The sequence below is a fragment of the Salmo salar genome, unplaced genomic scaffold, assembly GCF_905237065.1.
Source record: "Salmo salar unplaced genomic scaffold, Ssal_v3.1, whole genome shotgun sequence".
Lineage (NCBI taxonomy): Eukaryota > Metazoa > Chordata > Actinopteri > Salmoniformes > Salmonidae > Salmo > Salmo salar.
Genome location: NW_025550412.1, coordinates 499891 through 518079, shown reverse-complemented (window position 1 = coordinate 518079; position 18189 = coordinate 499891). Strand labels below are relative to the sequence as shown.

The 18189-nt window shown below is 45.3% G+C and overlaps 1 protein-coding gene across 2 annotated transcripts in view; it reads left to right on the top strand.

Annotated features, from left to right (window-relative positions):
- The window catches only part of ttc39b (tetratricopeptide repeat domain 39B), a 67942-nt gene that overhangs the window by 17878 nt on the left and 31875 nt on the right, over window positions 1–18189 (top strand). For both annotated transcript variants that reach the window (XM_045713752.1, XM_045713753.1), the window contains exons 2-7: window positions 2473–2507; window positions 11376–11480; window positions 11847–11978; window positions 12072–12148; window positions 13222–13289; window positions 13812–13876. In XM_045713752.1, coding sequence (XP_045569708.1) covers window positions 2473–2507; window positions 11376–11480; window positions 11847–11978; window positions 12072–12148; window positions 13222–13289; window positions 13812–13876 — 482 coding nt within the window. The remainder of the gene's footprint in view (window positions 1–2472; window positions 2508–11375; window positions 11481–11846; window positions 11979–12071; window positions 12149–13221; window positions 13290–13811; window positions 13877–18189) is intronic.

Here is an 18189-nt window from a genome sequence, read left to right as displayed (position 1 = left end):
AGCAGCTCCCAGATCACTGCACCTGTACATAGCCCATCTATAATTTAGCCCAAACTACTACCACCTACCTACTGTATTTATTTACTTTATTTATTTTGCTCCTTTGCGCCATATTATTTATATTTTAACTTTGAACTTTCTTCAAATAACAAATCTACCATTCCAGTGTTTTACTTGCTATACTTTATTTACTTTGCCACCATGGCCTTTTTTGCCTTTACCTCCCTTATCTCACATCATTTGCTCACATTGTATATAGTCTTATTTTTTTTCTACTGTATCATTGATTGTATGTTGTTTTACTCCATGTGTAACTCTGTGTTTTTGTATGTTGTCGAACTGCTTTGCTTTATCTTGGCCAGGTCGCAATTGTAAATGAGAACTTGTTCTCAACTTGCCTACCTGGTTAAATAAAGGTGAAATAAATAAAAATAAAAAAAGTGAGGGAGTAGTACTCTGTGCTGGGAGGTTGACTTTCCGTTTGGGGATGCTCGTCTGTGGGGTTGTTTAATTAAGAGGTCTGGTCTGACACGATCGGGGTGAGGGAGTCTTCACAAAGAGAGTTTCTCCTGCTGTGCTCCCACTTTGATTAGGTGAACGTCCAGCTGAAACTGTTTGGCGTTGCCCTGTACCATTACTGTTCCAGACTTGAACAGGTTGACATTGGCTGACTCAGAGTCCTCGTTGTCTAACATCCTGAGTTTCCACCCATCGCTAACACCCCCACCTCCTAACAGAGTGGTAGTGTGTTAATATAGCACTGTGCCATGCCAGAGGATGGTCTGGGTGGAAAATAAAGTTGCTTATGCTCCCATTTAAAAAAAAATAATAGTCAGCAAAAAGTGTCTCTTGATTTTCAATAAGCAGCCTACTTTTTGTACTCTTTTCGTTCCTTCTCATTTTTTTACATCCACGGGGTACTGTTTTATAACGACCTCTGAACAGAGGGAGGGAGCTTCAAAGGCTTCTGCATTTGGGTGGGGGAGGCTGTGAAACTCTCCTGCCATTGTTGCCCTCGAGGGCTTTGACACGTCTCACTTCAAACCTCAGTGCTAATTGAAGTCTGTTCTGTCCTGGCTAGCTTGGTAGCCTTAACTTAGCATTCAGTCCTTATAAAGTAAAATATATTATTGTAATGTATTTTCTTCTTGGCTTTAATAATAGTAGCTTCAGACTAAACATTACTCACTCAGTTCCAGGATGGACTTCAGATTAAACATGACTCATTCAGTTCCAGGTTGGATGGTGCTTCAGGTTTCTGTTGTTTGTTTGCCAGACCATTTGCTGTAAATCTTGGAAATAAGAATCTTTGAATCCTTCTGGGTAGTTTTGTCCAAAATCAGGTTGTAGGTTTGGAGTTTTGATTTAGAGTGAAGGTTATGTTGTGGAGGGTAGTATCCTGTATATCTCCTTGTGGAAAAATCCAAGTTTATCTAACTCTGAAGCTATCTTTTTGTAAAAACATCTCTCTTTCTAGTCTCTCTGTCTCTGTGTGTGTTCCAGTCATGAAGCAGGTTCTGCACCTGTATCACATGCTGTCACTGCTCTAGCTGGCACCATACTGTCTGCTGTCACTGCTCCAGCTGGCACCATACTGTCTGCTATCACTGTTCCAGCTGGCACCATACTGTCTGCTGTCACTGCTCTAGCTGGCACCATACTGTCTGCTATCACTGCTCCAGCTGGCACCATACTGTCTGCTGTCACTGCTCCAGCTGGCACCATACTGTCTGCTATCACTGCTCCAGCTGGCACCATACTGTCTGCTCTCACTGTTCCAGCTGGCACCATACTGTCTGCTCTCACTGTTCCAGCTGGCACCATACTGTCTGCTATCACTGCTCCAGCTGGCACCATACTGTCTGCTGTCACTGCTCCAGCTGGCACCATACTGTCTGCTATCACTGCTCCAGCTGGCACCATACTGTCTGCTGTCACTGCTCCTGCTGGCACCATACTGTCTGCTATCACTGCTCCAGCTGGCACCATACTGTCTGCTGTCACTGCTCCAGCTGGCACCATACTGTCTGCTATCACTGCTCCAGCTGGCACCATACTGTCTGCTGTCACTGCTCCTGCTGGCACCATACTGTCTGCTGTCACTGCTCCAGCTGGCACCATACTGTCTGCTGTCACTGCTCCAGCTGGCACCATACTGTCTGCTATCACTGCTCCAGCTGGCACCATACTGTCTGCTATCACTGCTCCAGCTGGCACCATACTGTCTGCTATCACTGCTCCAGCTGGCACCATACTGTCTGCTCTCACTGTTCCAGCTGGCACCATACTGTCTGCTCTCACTGTTCCAGCTGGCACCATACTGTCTGCTATCACTGCTCCAGCTGGCACCATACTGTCTGCTATCACTGCTCTAGCTGGCACCATACTGTCTGCTATCACTGCTCCAGCTGGCACCATACTGTCTGTGTTTCTGTGGGTGTAATGTAACTTGTCTGTTTTTGTGTTTTGCAGGATTGTTTTGAAGATGCCTACGACCGGATACCCGTGTAAGTATTTTAGAGGGCTTGAAGTTCCACACACACACCACTGTTCATTTAGTCACCAACCTCTTGTTCCTGACGGAAACTAATGACGTTAACGAGATGAGACACCCTAAAAAAACAGCGAATGACGTTAACGAGACGCCCTGAAACAGCGAATGACGTTAACGAGACGCCCTGAAACAGCGAATGACGTTAACGAGACGCCCTGAAAAAACAGCGAATGACGTTAACGAGACGCCCTAAAAAAACAGCTAATGACGTTAACGAGACGCCCTAAAAAAACAGCTAATGACGTTAACGAGACGCCCTGAAACAGCGAATGACGTTAACGAGACGCCCTGAAAAAAAAAAACACGAATTACGTTTTATTTAAGTTGTGAGACTAATGGACATTTTAATTTGACATGAAACTCCTTTTCATCTGTTTTTGTCCAATCAGAAGCATGCATTGCTTAGCAGAATATTTAATGCAATCCTCTCATTGGTCGATAACATCTTTCAGTTGCGCAGGCTGCTTGAGCTGAGCCAGCTCCCGGGCGCTCGCTTCAATCACTCGTCTCTGTTTTGAACTGACACTTCAGTTGTAACTCAATTAGAAACGATGTCTTTGATAATCTATGCTTTCATATCGACAAGTTTTACTGTGATCACACCAGAAGCTCTATTTTACTGTGATCACACCAGAAGCTCTATTTTACTGTGATCACACCAGAAGCTCTATTTTACTGTGATCACACCAGAAGCTCTATTTTAGTGTTCAGGGCTCTAAATGAACGCTTTTCCTAACTTCAAAAAGTTAGGAGCACCAGATAGAATTTAGGAGCACCAGACAGAATTTAGGAGCACCAGACAGAATTTAGGAGCACCAGACAGAATTTAGGAGCACCAGACAGAATTTAGGAGCACCAGACCGAATTTAGGAGCAAATGACTGTCCTATCGTTGTTAATTGTCATCTTTGATGATGTAGAACACATCACTAGAGAGTGGACAAGACATTCAAAACAACCTTTTATAATTGTATTTAAAAGTGCAACAGCAAACATACACTGAGTGTACAAAACATTAAGAACACCTGCTCTTTCCATGACATAGACTGACCAGGTGAATCCAGGTGAAAGGTGAAAGCTATGATCCCTTATTGATGTCACCTGTTAAATCCACTTCAATCAGTGTACATGAAGGGGAGGAGACGGGGTTAAAGAAGGATTGAGACAACTGAGACATGGATTGTGTACGTGTGCCATTCAGAGGGTGAATGGGCAAGACACAATATTTAAGTGCCTTTTAAATGGGGTATGGTAGTAGGTGCCGGGTGCACCGGTTCGTGTCAAGAACTGAAACGCTGCTGGGTTTTTCGCACGCGCAACTCAATAGTTGTAACGGGGTGAGTGACTGGTTGCCGGGAAGTCAGGCGCAGGAGAGCAGAGAGTGATAACAGGAGAACTTTAATATACACCCTGGCCAAAAGGCACAGGCGAGGCAGCACAAAGCACAACCACGGTAACATGAACCGGATTAAACAAAAACAAACAAACCTAGGTTTGAAACAAACCTAGCGCAAGCCAGCCTGTAGCGTAACACCCTACACAAAGAACAATTCCACACACAGACATGGGGGGGAACAGAGGGTAATATACATTTTAGTCTGATGAGGGAATGTGAACCAGGTGTGCGGGAAAACAAGACAAAACAAATGGAAAATGAAAGGTGGAGCGGCGATGGCTAGAAGGCCGGTGACGTCGAACGCCGCCCGAACAAGGAGAGGGACCGACTTCGGTGGAAGTCGTGACAATAGTAGGAAGGTGTTCTTAATGTTTTGTACACTCAGTGTGTATATATATATATATATATATTTTTTAAATGATTAAAATATGATTACAATATGAAAATATTATTAAAATATGATTTTTTTTTATACATTTCCTGTGAAACAAAATTGTATGAATAAGGCTTGAAATGACATGTTTTCTAAATATAGTATAATCAAATTTATAAAATGACTAAAGATTTCACCTTCCTTATAACTGTAAAATACATATTTGTTATGTTTAGTGTTAGAGAAAACGTGCCTATTTTCTAAAGGTCTCTTGATCAAAATGTCGGCCCCCGTCGCTGTGGACGTCACACAGAGCTCTAGCTTGGCTTCCTGGACTCATTAGGAACTCGCCTTTCATCTCATATTAATCTTGTCCGTCTTTGACAAACAGAAAGTGTTTTTTTTTTTGTTTAAAAAAAAAAATCTATTAATTATTTTAGATTACTTTTGATAGTCGACTTTAAAATCAATCTCTGAATGTGCTATAGTGATGAAACAACTCTCTCTTGCTGCGCTACGACGTAACGATGACAGGCATGTGCTCTGTCAGTGGCTGTGTCGTACGGTTCAGCCAGGAGTTGATGGACAGTCAGAAGAGCGAATTAAATTGAAGGAGGGATTCCCCTAGCTTCACGTGGTGTCAGATTTCACACAAGTGGAAGAGATATACTACTGTATCCGTGACAATCAGGGCTGTCGCTCAACGCAAGAGAAGATGTTGGTTGGAGCTACTACCAGAACCACTCAGGTCCCCTAAACAGGGGACTTTACCTTAGGCTTGAGCAGTATACCGTATACCGTGGTTGTCATGTCCTGACCAGTAATAGGGGTTATTTGTTATTGTAGTTTGGTCAGGACGTGGCAGAGGGTATTTGTTTTATGTGGTTCGGGGTGGTGGTTTGTTTAGTAGGGTATTTGATTTATGTATTCCGGGGGGGGTTTTGGGCACTGTTCTATGTTAGTGTATTTCTATGTTCTGTCTAGTCTTTTGTAGTCTTTTGTATTTCTATGTCTAGTTTATTGGGGTTGGACTCTCAATTGGAGGCAGGTGTTTTCTAGTTGCCTCTGATTGAGAGTCCTATATATAGGTATGTGTTTGTTGAGTGCTTGGTTGGAGATTATGCTGTGTATAGCCTTGTGCCTTACCAGCCTGTGATTAGTCTTTGTGTTTTCTTTATGTTTGTTTTGGTTCTCCTTCTTTTCCGTTTATAATAAAGAAAATGAGCGCACATTTCCCCGCTGCATTTTGGTCTAAATCCGACGACAACCGTTACCGTGGTAATACCCACAGGATGTTTTTTCAATACTGTCAATATTGAAACTATTTAAAAAATAATAATAATAATAATAATTATACATCTGAATATTTGTTGTTACTTTTTAAGTAAATACTTGCAGTCAGCTTGTGCTAGCTATCTATAGATAGCATATAGCTATAGCTATGCTAACTATTATGTTAATGAGCTAAAACGTGCTAAACGTGCTAAATTCAGTTGTCCATTTGGTTTGCTAATTTAGTAGCTAGTTAGCTATCTAGCGGAGTGGTTAGCTTCTTGCTAAATCGATCTTCGCTTGGTAACAGCAGAGAATCCCCTCCTGGATCAAAAGCCTTGCTGTCCAATATATTATATATATAATAATATTTACTTTGTAGCAAACTGTGAGTAGCATTTTTGAGTTACTCGTAAAACTTTATGAGCTGGGGTGTCTGTCCTGAAATTAGTTTAGGTCAGAGACTGTATAAAATGTTCACAATGCGCTTGTTAGCATTCTTTATGGGATTGTACATATACTTGTTGACATTGCTAGCCCTCGCATAACAGAGCCTGTAAGGGTTAGAAAATAGCAGCCCTTGTGTTCAGGGCCGGTAATCCCGAACATCCTCGTATGACAATATGGATACCGCCCAAGCCTACTTTACATCTCAAAGATGTTTAACCCGTAGCAAAGCAACAAAGCATCCTTCACTCATGCTGCCAAACATACCCTCGTAAAACTGACCATCCTACCAATCCTCGACTTCGGCGATGTCATTTACAAAATAGCTTCCAATATCCTACTCAACAAGCTGGATGCAGTCTGTCACAGTGCCATCCGTTTTGTCACCAAAGCCCCATATACTACCCACCACTGCGACCTGTATGCTCTCGTTGGCTGGCCTTCGCTTCATAATCGTCACCAAACACATTGGCTCCAGGTCATCTACAAGACCCTGCTAGGTAAAGTCCCCCCCTTATCTCCGCTCACTGGTCACCATAGCAGCACCCACCTGTAGCACGCGCTCCAGCAGGTATATCTCTCTGGTCACCCCTAAAGCCAATTCCTCCTTTGGTCGTCTCTCCTTCCAGTTCTCTGCTGCCAATGACTGGAACGAACTACAAAAATCTCTGAAACTGGAAACACTTATCTCCTTCACTAGCAGTAGAATGGCCTTACTGAAGAGCTCAGTGACTTTCAACGTGGCACCGTCATAGGATGACACCGTTCCAACAAGTCAGTCTGCTCTGCTAGAGCTGCCCCCGGTCAACTGTAAGTGCTGTTACCACGAAGTGGTAGGCCACACAATCTCACAGAACGGGACCGCCGAGTGCTGAAGTACGTAAAAACGCATCTGTTCTCAGTTGCAACGCTCACTACCGAGTTCCAAACTGCCTCTGGAAGCAACGTCAGCACAACAACTGTTCGTTGGGAGCTTCATGAAATGGGTTTCCACGGCCGAGCAGCCGCACACAAGCCTAAGATCACCATGCGCAATGCCAAGCGTCGGCTGGAGTGGTGTAAAACTCGCCGCTATTGGACTCTGGAGCAGTGGAAACGCATTCTCTGGAGTGATGGGCGCTGGGTTCTGCGGATGCCAGGAGAACGCTACCTGCTCGAATGCATAGTGCCAACTGTAAAGTTTGGTGGAGGAGGAATAATGGTCTGGGGCTGTTTTTCATGGTTCAGGTCCCGTAGTTCCAGTGAAGGGAAATCTTAACGCTACAGCATACAATGACATTCTAGACGATTCTGTGCATCCAGGTTTGTGGCAACAGTTTGGGGAAGGCTCTTTCCTGTTTCAGTATGACAATGCCCCTGTGCACAAAGCGAGGTCCATACAGAAACGGTTTGTTGAGATCGGTGTGGAAGAACTTGATTGGTCTGCACAGAGCCCTGACTTCAACCAATCGAACACCTTTAGGATGAAATGGAACGCCGACGGTGAGCCAGGCCTAATCGCCCAACATCAGAGTCCGACCTCACTAATGCTCTTGTGGCTGAATGGAAGCAAATCCCCTGCAGCAATGTTCCAACATCTAGTGGAAAACCTTCCCAGAAGAGTGGAGGCTGTTATAGCAGCAAGGGGGGGGGGGGGACAAGCCCATGTTAATACCCATGATTTTGGAATGAGATGTTCGACGAGCAGGTGTCCATATACTTTTGATCATGTCGTGTTTCTACCTAATGTTAGATAATAGCAGGTGTCCACATACTTTTGATCATGTCGTGTTTCTACCTAATGTTAGATAATAGCAGGTGTCCATATACTTTTGATCATGTCGTGTTTCTACCTAATGTTAGATAATAGCAGGTGTCCACATACTTTTTGATCATGTCGTGTTTCTACCTAATGTTAGATAATAGCAGGTGTCCACATACTTTTGATCATGTCGTGTTTCTACCTAATGTTAGATAATAGCAGGTGTCCACATACTTTTGGTCATGTCGTGTTTTTCCATTCACCTCCAGCTGTTTCACTCTCCTCTCCCTTTTCTATATGTTGTTCTGTTTCCTCCCTTCTCTTTCTTTTGGATGCATATTAGGCAGGAAGGTGTGTGTGTGTGTGTGTGTGTGTGTGTGTGTTGATTAGCTGTAGACAGTCATCATCCATCACAGATGCCGCAATATACTCCCTCTCTTTTTCCATCCTCGCCCTTTCTAGTTTTTACTGCCCCCCCCGTCTCTCCCTCTCTCTTTCTACTTGCTCGCTCTCTCTTCCCAACTCCACCCCCTCTCTTTCTGTCTCATCTCACTCTTTTTTTCCCCCCTCTCTCCCCGGTTCTCTCTGTAATTTTTAACTATTCGTCCTCTGAGATGGGGGGGGGGATCTGCTAAGCTAGGACGGCTTGAGAGAGGGAGAGAGGGGGAAGGGGAGGGAGGGAGGGAGAGAGTGAGAGAGATGCCTCTCCTATGTGTTTAGACTCCTTCTACGTGAAGAATCTCTACAGTATGAATATACATTTTGTGGGAATGTATCAAAAGTGGACTAATGGCATGGGGGGGGGCTGTACATCCTCTCTATTCTGACCTCTGTAGACAGTAGATAAAACATGATGTATTATGGGTACTAGAACATGAAGACAGACTACATCCTCTCTATTCTGACCTCCTCTGTAGACAGTAGATAAAACATGATGTATTATGGGTACTAGAACATGAAGACAGACTACATCCTCTCTATTCTGACCTCCTCTGTTTTACAGGCTATTTTGTTTGTTTTGTATATAATGTTGCTGCTACTTTCTTATGACCGAAAAGAGCTTCTGAATATCAAATCAGCGATTACTCACCTCGAACTGGAACAAGATTTATTTTCTTGAATGAGTTCGACGCAAAAACCAGGCCCAAATCCCCGTCATTTGCGTGAAGAAAATACGGAGAAAAGGGGGGGGGTCGTGGTGCCTTGGGAGAATTCGTTGGCGTGTGAGTAAACCTCCACTATCATCCGTATCATTAGCCAACATGCAATCACTGGAAAACAAAATGGATGATCTACGATTAAGACTATCCGACATTAAAAAACAGTAATATCTTATGTTTCACCGAGTCGTGGCTGAACGCCGACACGGATAATATAGAGTTGGCTGGGTTTTCCGGGGATCGGCAGGACAGGGCAGCTGCGTCTGGTAAGACGAGGGGCGGTGATGTGTGTGTCTCTTAACAGCTGGTGCGCGATGTCTAATATTAAAGAAGTCTCGAGGTATTGCTCGCCTGAGGTAGAGTACCTCATGATAAGCTGTAGACCATACTATCTACCAAGAGAGTTCTCATCTAAATTATTAGTAGCCGTCTAATTACCACCACATACCGATGCACTAAGCGATTAAAAACTAGATGAGCTGTATAAGGCCATAAGCAAACAAGAAAATGCTCATCCAGAAGCAAACTTCAACCCGTTTGCACTCTAGACCACCTTTACTCCACACACAGAGACACGTACAAAGCTCTCCCTCGCCCTCCATTTGGCAAATCTGACCATAATTCTATCCTCCTGATTCCTGCTTACAAGCAAAAAAAACGAAAGCAGGAAGTACCAGTGACTCGCTCAATACGGTAGTGGTCAGATGACGCGGATGCCAAGCTACAGGACTGTTTTACACAGACTGGAATATGTTCCAGGATTTTATTTTTATTTTTATTTAAAAAAGTATATATATTTAACCTTTATTTAACTAGGCAAGTCGGTTAAGAACGAATTCTTATTTACAATGACAGCCTACCCCGGACAACGCTGGGCCAATTGTGCGCCAGCCTATTGGACTCCACAATCATTCGATCCAGGGACTGCAGTGATGCCTCTTGCAGTGAGATGCAGTGCCTTAGACCACTGCACCACTCAGGAGCCCAGTGGCATTGAGGAGTAAACCACCTCAGTCACCGGCTTCACCAATAAGAGTTGAAGCGGACGCTAAGCTACAGGATTGTTTCGCTAGCACAGACTGGAATATGTTCTGGGATTCATCCGATGACATTGAGGAGTATACCACCTCAGTCACCGGCTTCATCAATAAGTGCATCGACAACGTCGTCCCCACAGTGACCTTACGTACATATCCCAACCAGAAGCCATGGATTGCAGGCAACAACCGCATCGAGCTAAAGGCTAGAGCTGCCCCTTTCAAGGAGCGGGGACACTAATCCAGACGCTTATAAGAAATCCTGTTATGCCCTCAGACCAACCATCAAACAAGCAAAGCATCAATACAGGACCAAGATTGAATCCTACTTCACCAGCTCTGACGCTTGTAGGATGTGGCAGTGCTTGCAAACTATTACAGACTACAAAGGGAAACCCAGCCGCGAGCTGCCCTGTGATGCGAGCCTACCAGACGAGCTAAATGCCTTTTTTATGCTTGCTACGAGGCAAGCAACACTGAAGCATGCATGAGAGCACCAGCTGTTCTGGACAACTGTGTGATCACGCTCTCCGTAGCCAATGTGAGCAAGACCTTTAAACAGTAGCCGTCTAACCTATGTAAGAATGCTGTTCATTGACTACAGCTCAGTGTTCAACACCATAGTGCCCTCTAAGCTAAGGATCCTGGACTTCTTGTCAGACTGCCCCCAGGTGGTGAGGGTAGGCAACAACACATCTGCCATGCTGATCCTTAACACTGGGGCCCCCCAGGGGTGCGTGATCAGTCTCCTCCTGTACTCCCTGTTCACCCACGAATGCGTAGCCAAACACAAGTCCAACACCATCATTAAGTTTGCGGACGACACAACAGTGGTAGGCCTGATCACCGACGACGAGACAGCCTATAGGGAGGAGGTTGGTGACATGGCAGTGCTCCATCCTGTAACTGTGTGTATTGGGTTAATATTTTCTTCTTACTCCTCTCTCGCTCTGTATCTTGTATCTGTCTCTCTCTTTCGCTCTCTCTCTCTCCCCTCTGTCTCACTCCCTCTTGCTCTCTCTGTCTCTCCTGTATTGCTGTCTCTCTCCCTCACCATCTCTCTCCCCCTTCTCTCTCTCCCCCCTTTCTCGTACCTCTCTCGATCTCTCCCCCTCTACCCTCTCTCTCTCTCTGTTCTCTTTCTCTCCCCACTCTCTCTCCCCCTCTACCCCCTGCTCTCCCTTTCTCTCTCCCCCCTCACTCCATCTCACTCTGTCTCTCCTGTATCTTTCGCTCTCTCTCTCCCCCCTCTTTCCCCTCGCTCTCCTTCTCTCCAACATTTCTTGCACGCCTCTCGCTCTCTTCCATCTCTCTGTCTCTCCCCACCTCTCTCTCGCTCTCTCCCCTCTCTCTGTCTCTCCCCACCCCTCTCTCTGTCTGTCCCTCTCCCCCCCAGGGCTGGAAAGATGGATTTGAAGACTTCCATAGAAGAGTGTTCTATGGCTCTGAACCTTGTCCTGAACAACAAATTCTCAGAGGCCCTGGACCTCCTCAAACCATGGTACTAACACGTGTCTGTTTGTTGTCATGACCACTGTGATGTTTAACTCTTTCGTATGGACTCTGTTTTTGTCATGCTTGTCCCTTTGGAGACTACGTTTGATTGTATTCCAGGTGGAAGGACAGTATGTATCATGCTCTGGGCTACAGTTCTATTCTGGTGATGCAGGCTGTGTTTATTCCAGGTGGAAGGACAGTATGTATCATGCTCTAGGCTACAGTTCTATTCTGGTAATGCAGACTGTGTTTATTCCAGGTGGAAGGACAGTAGTCAGCTCAGGCTGTGTTTATTCCAGGTGGAAGGACAGTATGTATCATGCTCTAGGCTACAGTTCTATTCTGGTAATGCAGACTGTGTTTATTCCAGGTGGAAGGACAGTATGTATCATGCTCTGGGCTACAGTTCTATTCTGGTGATGCAGGCTGCCATGACGTTTGAACACAGAGACATACAGACAGCCATGGCCGTCATCAAAGAGGCCTTAACAACCTGCCAGAGGTACACACACACACACACACACACACACACACACACACACACACACACACACACACACACACACACTCGTGTAACTCCTTTTACTGTGTGTAGGTTCAGGAAGAGAAACTCTGTGGTGGAGTCTATCTCCAGTCTGGTGACCAAACAGTCTAACGACCACCTCAGAGAAGGTGAGTGTTGTTTCTGTTGAACTGACTACCTCAGACACAGTGTTGAACTGACTACCTCAGACTGGTGTTGAACTGACTACCTCAGACTGGTGTTGAACTGACTACCTCAGACTGGTGTTGAACTGACTACCTCAGACTGGTGTTGAACTGACTACCTCAGACTGGTGTTGAACTGACTACCTCAGACTAGTGTTGAACTGACTACCTCAGACTGGTGTTGAACTGACTACCTCAGACACAGTGTTGAACTGACTACCTCAGACTGGTGTTGAACTGACTACCTCAGACTGGTGTTGAACTGACTACCTCAGACACAGTGTTGAACTGACTACCTCAGACACAGTGTTGAACTGACTACCTCAGACACAGTGTTGAACTGACCACCTCAGACTGGTGTTGAACTGACTACCTCAGACTGGTGTTGAACTGACCACCTCAGACTGGTGTTGAACTGACCACCTCAGACTGGTGTTGAACTGACCACCTCAGACTGGTGTTGAACTGACTACCTCAGACACAGTGTTGAACTGACTACCTCAGACACAGTGTTGAACTGACTACCTCAGACACAGTGTTGAACTGACTACCTCAGACACAGTGTTGAACTGACTACCTCAGACACAGTGTTGAACTGACTACCTCAGACACAGTGTTGAACTGACTACCTCAGACACAGTGTTGAACTGACTACCTCAGACACAGTGTTGAACTGACTACCTCAGACACAGTGTTGAACTGACTACCTCAGACACAGTGTTGAACTGACTACCTCAGACTAGTGTTGAACTGACTACCTCAGACTAGTGTTGAACTGACTACACTGACTACCTCAGACTGGTGTTGAACTGACTACCTCAGACTAGTTTTGTCTCTGAACTTTCCTCACTACTTACCATTGATATGGCTGATAGCTGTTGTTTTGAGGAAGGCTTTCTATGTGTTTGTCTCACCAACCTTATTTAGATCAGCCACTAACAGGAAGTCTCTCTGGATAGGAGCGTCTGCTGAATGACCAACATGGAATGCGTGTGTTTGTGTGTTTTCACTTTAACGTATCCGTTTATGTGTTCCAGAGGAGATGCATGCAGAGATCTGCTATGCTGAGTGCCTACTGCAGAAAGCCACGCTCACCTTCGTACAGGTAAAATATCCTAACCCTAATCTACCGCAGGTAAAATATCCTAACTCTAATCTACCACAGGTAAAATATCCTAACCCTAATCTACCACAGGTAAAATATCCTAACCCTAATCTACCACAGGTAAAATATCCTAACCCTAATCTACACAGGTGAAATATCCTAACCCTAATCTAACACAGGTAAAATATCCTAACCCTAATCTACACAGGTAAAATATCCTAACCCTAATCTAACACAGGTAAAATATCCTAACCCTAATCTACACAGGTAAAATATCCTAACCCTAATCTACACAGGTAAAATATCCTAACCCAAATCTACACAGGTAAAATATCCTAACCCAAATCTACACAGGTAAAATATCCTAACCCAAATCTACACAGGTAAAATATCCTAACCCTAATCTACACAGGTAAAATATCCTAACCCTAATCTAACACAGGTAAAATATCCTAACCCTAATACAGTGTTCTTGTCCTAATTCATTCTGACTTGTTGCTCTCTCTCTCTTTCTTTCAACAGGATGAAAACATGATCAGCTTTATCAAAGGAGGGATCAAAATACGCACAAGTTACCAGATTTACAAGTCAGTGTTCCCCAAACCTGCCATAGTTACCAGATTTACAAGTCAGTGTTCCCCAAACCTGCCATAGATCCTAGTTGGAATAACTTGACTTGTTGAATCAGTAGAATAATTATAATATGGGTATAACTGGCTGGGGGACTAGTAGATGGGTCTAATATGGGTATAACTGGCTGGGAGACTAGTAGATGGGTCTAATATGGGTATAACTGGCTGGGGGACTAGTAGATCGGTATAATATGGGTATAACTGGCTGGGAGACTAGTAGATGGGTCTAATATGGGTATAACTGGCTGGGGGACTAGTAGATGGGTATAATATGGGTATAACTGGCTGGGGGACTAGTAGATGGGTATAACTGGCTGGGGGACTAGTAGATGGGTATAATATGGGTATAACTGGCTGGGGGACTAGTAGATGGGTATAACTGGCTGGGGGACTAGTAGATGGGTATAACTGGCTGGGGGACTAGTAGATGGGTATAACTGGCTGGGGGACTAGTAGATGGGTATAACTGGCTGGGGGACTAGTAGATGGGTCTAATATGGGTATAACTGGCTGGGGGACTAGTAGATGGGTATAACTGGCTGGGGGACTAGTAGATGGGTCTAATATGGGTATAACTGGCTGGGGGACTAGTAGATGGGTATAATATGGGTATAACTGGCTGGGGGACTAGTAGATGGGTATAATATGGGTATAACTGGCTGGGGGACTAGTAGATGGGTATAATTGGCTGGGGGACTAGTAGATGGGTCTAATATGGGTATAACTGGCTGGGGGACTAGTAGATGGGTCTAATATGGGTATAACTGGCTGGGGGACTAGTAGATGGGTCTAATATGGGTATAACTGGCTGGGGGACTAGTAGATGGGTCTAATATGGGTATAACTGGCTGGGGGACTAGTAGATGGGTCTAATATGGGTATAACTGGCTGGGGGACTAGTAGATGGGTCTAATATGGGTATAACTGGCTGGGGGACTAGTAGATGGGTCTAATATGGGTATAACTGGCTGGGGGACTAATAGATGGGTCTAATATGGGTATAACTGGCTGGGGGACTAGTAGATGGGTCTAATATGGGTATAACTGGCTGGGGGACTAGTAGATGGGTATAACTGGCTGGGGGACTAGTAGATGGGTATAATATGGGTATAACTGGCTGGGGGGACTAGTAGATGGGTCTAATATGGGTATAACTGGCTGGGAGACTAGTAGATGGGTATAATATGGGTATAACTGGCTGGGAGACTAGTAGATGGGTCTAATATGGGTATAACTGGCTGGGGGACTAGTAGATGGGTATAACTGGCTGGGGGACTAGTAGATGGGTATAACTGGCTGGGGGACTAGTAGATGGGTCTAATATGGGTATTACTGGCTGGGGACTAGTAGAGGGGTCTAATATGGGTATAACTGGCTGGGGGACTAGTAGATGGGTCTAATATGGGTATAACTGGCTGGGGGACTAGTAGATGGGTATAATATGGGTATAACTGGCTGGGGGACTAGTAGATGGTATAACTGGCTGGGGGACTAGTAGATGGGTATAATATGGGTATAACTGGCTGGGAGACTAGTAGATGGGTCTAATATGGGTATAACTGGCTGGGGGACTAGTAGATGGGTATAACTGGCTGGGGGACTAGTAGATGGGTATAACTGGCTGGGGGACTAGTAGATGGGTATAACTGGCTGGGGGACTAGTAGATGGGTCTAATATGGGTATTACTGGCTGGGGACTAGTAGAGGGGTCTAATATGGGTATAACTGGCTGGGGGACTAGTAGATGGGTCTAATATGGGTATAACTGGCTGGGGGACTAGTAGATGGGTATAATATGGGTATAACTGGCTGGGGGACTAGTAGATGGTATAACTGGCTGGGGGACTAGTAGATGGGTCTAATATGGGTATAACTGGCTGGGGGACTAGTAGATGGGTCTAATATGGGTATAACTGGCTGGGGGACTAGTAGATGGGTATAATATGGCTATAACTGGCTGGGGGACTAGTAGATGGGTATAACTGGCTGGGGGACTAGTAGATGGGTATAATATGGGTATAACTGGCTGGGGGACTAGTAGATCGGTATAATATGGGTATAACTGGCTGGGAGACTAGTAGATGGGTCTAATATGGGTATAACTGGCTGGGGGACTAGTAGATGGGTATAATATGGGTATAACTGGCTGGGGGACTAGTAGATGGGTATAACTGGCTGGGGGACTAGTAGATGGGTATAATATGGGTATAACTGGCTGGGGGACTAGTAGATGGGTATAACTGGCTGGGGGACTAGTAGATGGGTATAACTGGCTGGGGGACTAGTAGATGGGTCTAACGGGGACTATAGATGGGTATAACTGGCTGGGGGACTAGTAGATGGGTCTAATATGGGTATAACTGGCTGGGGGACTAGTAGATGGGTATAACTGGCTGGGGGACTAGTAGATGGGTCTAATATGGGTATAACTGGCTGGGGGACTAGTAGATGGATATAATATGGGTATAACTGGCTGGGGGACTAGTAGATGGGTATAATATGGGTATAACTGGCTGGGGGACTAGTAGATGGGTATAATTGGCTGGGGGACTAGTAGATGGGTCTAATATGGGTATAACTGGCTGGGGGACTAGTAGATGGGTCTAATATGGGTATAACTGGCTGGGGGACTAGTAGATGGGTCTAATATGGGTATAACTGGCTGGGGGACTAGTAGATGGGTCTAATATGGGTATAACTGGCTGGGGGACTAGTAGATGGGTCTAATATGGGTATAACTGGCTGGGGGACTAGTAGATGGGTCTAATATGGGTATAACTGGCTGGGGGACTAGTAGATGGGTATAATATGGGTATAACTGGCTGGGGGACTAGTAGATGGTATAACTGGCTGGGGGACTAGTAGATGGGTCTAATATGGGTATAACTGGCTGGGGGACTAGTAGATGGGTCTAATATGGGTATAACTGGCTGGGGGACTAGTAGATGGGTATAATATGGCTATAACTGGCTGGGGGACTAGTAGATGGGTCTAATATGGGTATAACTGGCTGGGGACTAGTAGATGGGTATAATATGGGTATAACTGGCTGGGGGACTAGTAGATGGGTCTAATATGGGTATAACTGGCTGGGGGACTAGTAGATGGGTATAACTGGCTGGGGGACTAGTAGATGGGTATAACTGGCTGGGGGACTAGTAGATGGGTCTAATATGGGTATAACTGGCTGGGGGACTAGTAGATGGGTCTAATATGGGTATAACTGGCTGGGGGACTAGTAGATGGGTATAACTGGCTGGGAGACTAGTAGATGGGTCTAATATGGGTATAACTGGCTGGGGGACTAGTAGATGGGTCTAATATGGGTATAACTGGCTGGGGGACTAGTAGATGGGTATAATTGGCTGGGGGACTAGTAGATGGGTCTAATATGGGTATAACTGGCTGGGGGACTAGTAGATGGGTCTAATATGGGTATAACTGGCTGGGGGACTAGTAGATGGGTCTAATATGGGTATAACTGGCTGGGGGACTAGTAGATGGGTCTAATATGGGTATAACTGGCTGGGGGACTAGTAGATGGGTCTAATATGGGTATAACTGGCTGGGGGACTAGTAGATGGGTCTAATATGGGTATAACTGGCTGGGGGACTAGTAGATGGGTCTAATATGGGTATAACTGGCTGGGGGACTAATAGATGGGTCTAATATGGGTATAACTGGCTGGGGGACTAGTAGATGGGTCTAATATGGGTATTTCTGGCTGGGGGACTAGTAGATGGGTCTAATATGGGTATAACTGGCTGGGGGACTAGTAGATGGGTATAACTGGCTGGGGGACTAGTAGATGGGTATAATATGGGTATAACTGGCTGGGGGACTAGTAGATGGGTCTAATATGGGTATAACTGGCTGGGAGACTAGTAGATGGGTATAATATGGGTATAACTGGCTGGGAGACTAGTAGATGGGTTAATATGGGTATAACTGGCGGGGGACTAGTAGATGGGTATAACTGGCTGGGGGACTAGTAGATGGGTCTAATATGGGTATTACTGGCTGGGGGACTAGTAGATGGGTCTAATATGGGTATAACTGGCTGGGGGACTAGTAGATGGGTCTAATATGGGTATAACTGGCTGGGGGACTAGTAGATGGGTATAATATGGGTATAACTGGCTGGGGGACTAGTAGATGGTATAACTGGCTGGGGGACTAGTAGATGGGTCTAATATGGGTATAACTGGCTGGGGGACTAGTAGATGGGTATAATATGGCTATAACTTGCTGGGGGACTAGTAGATGG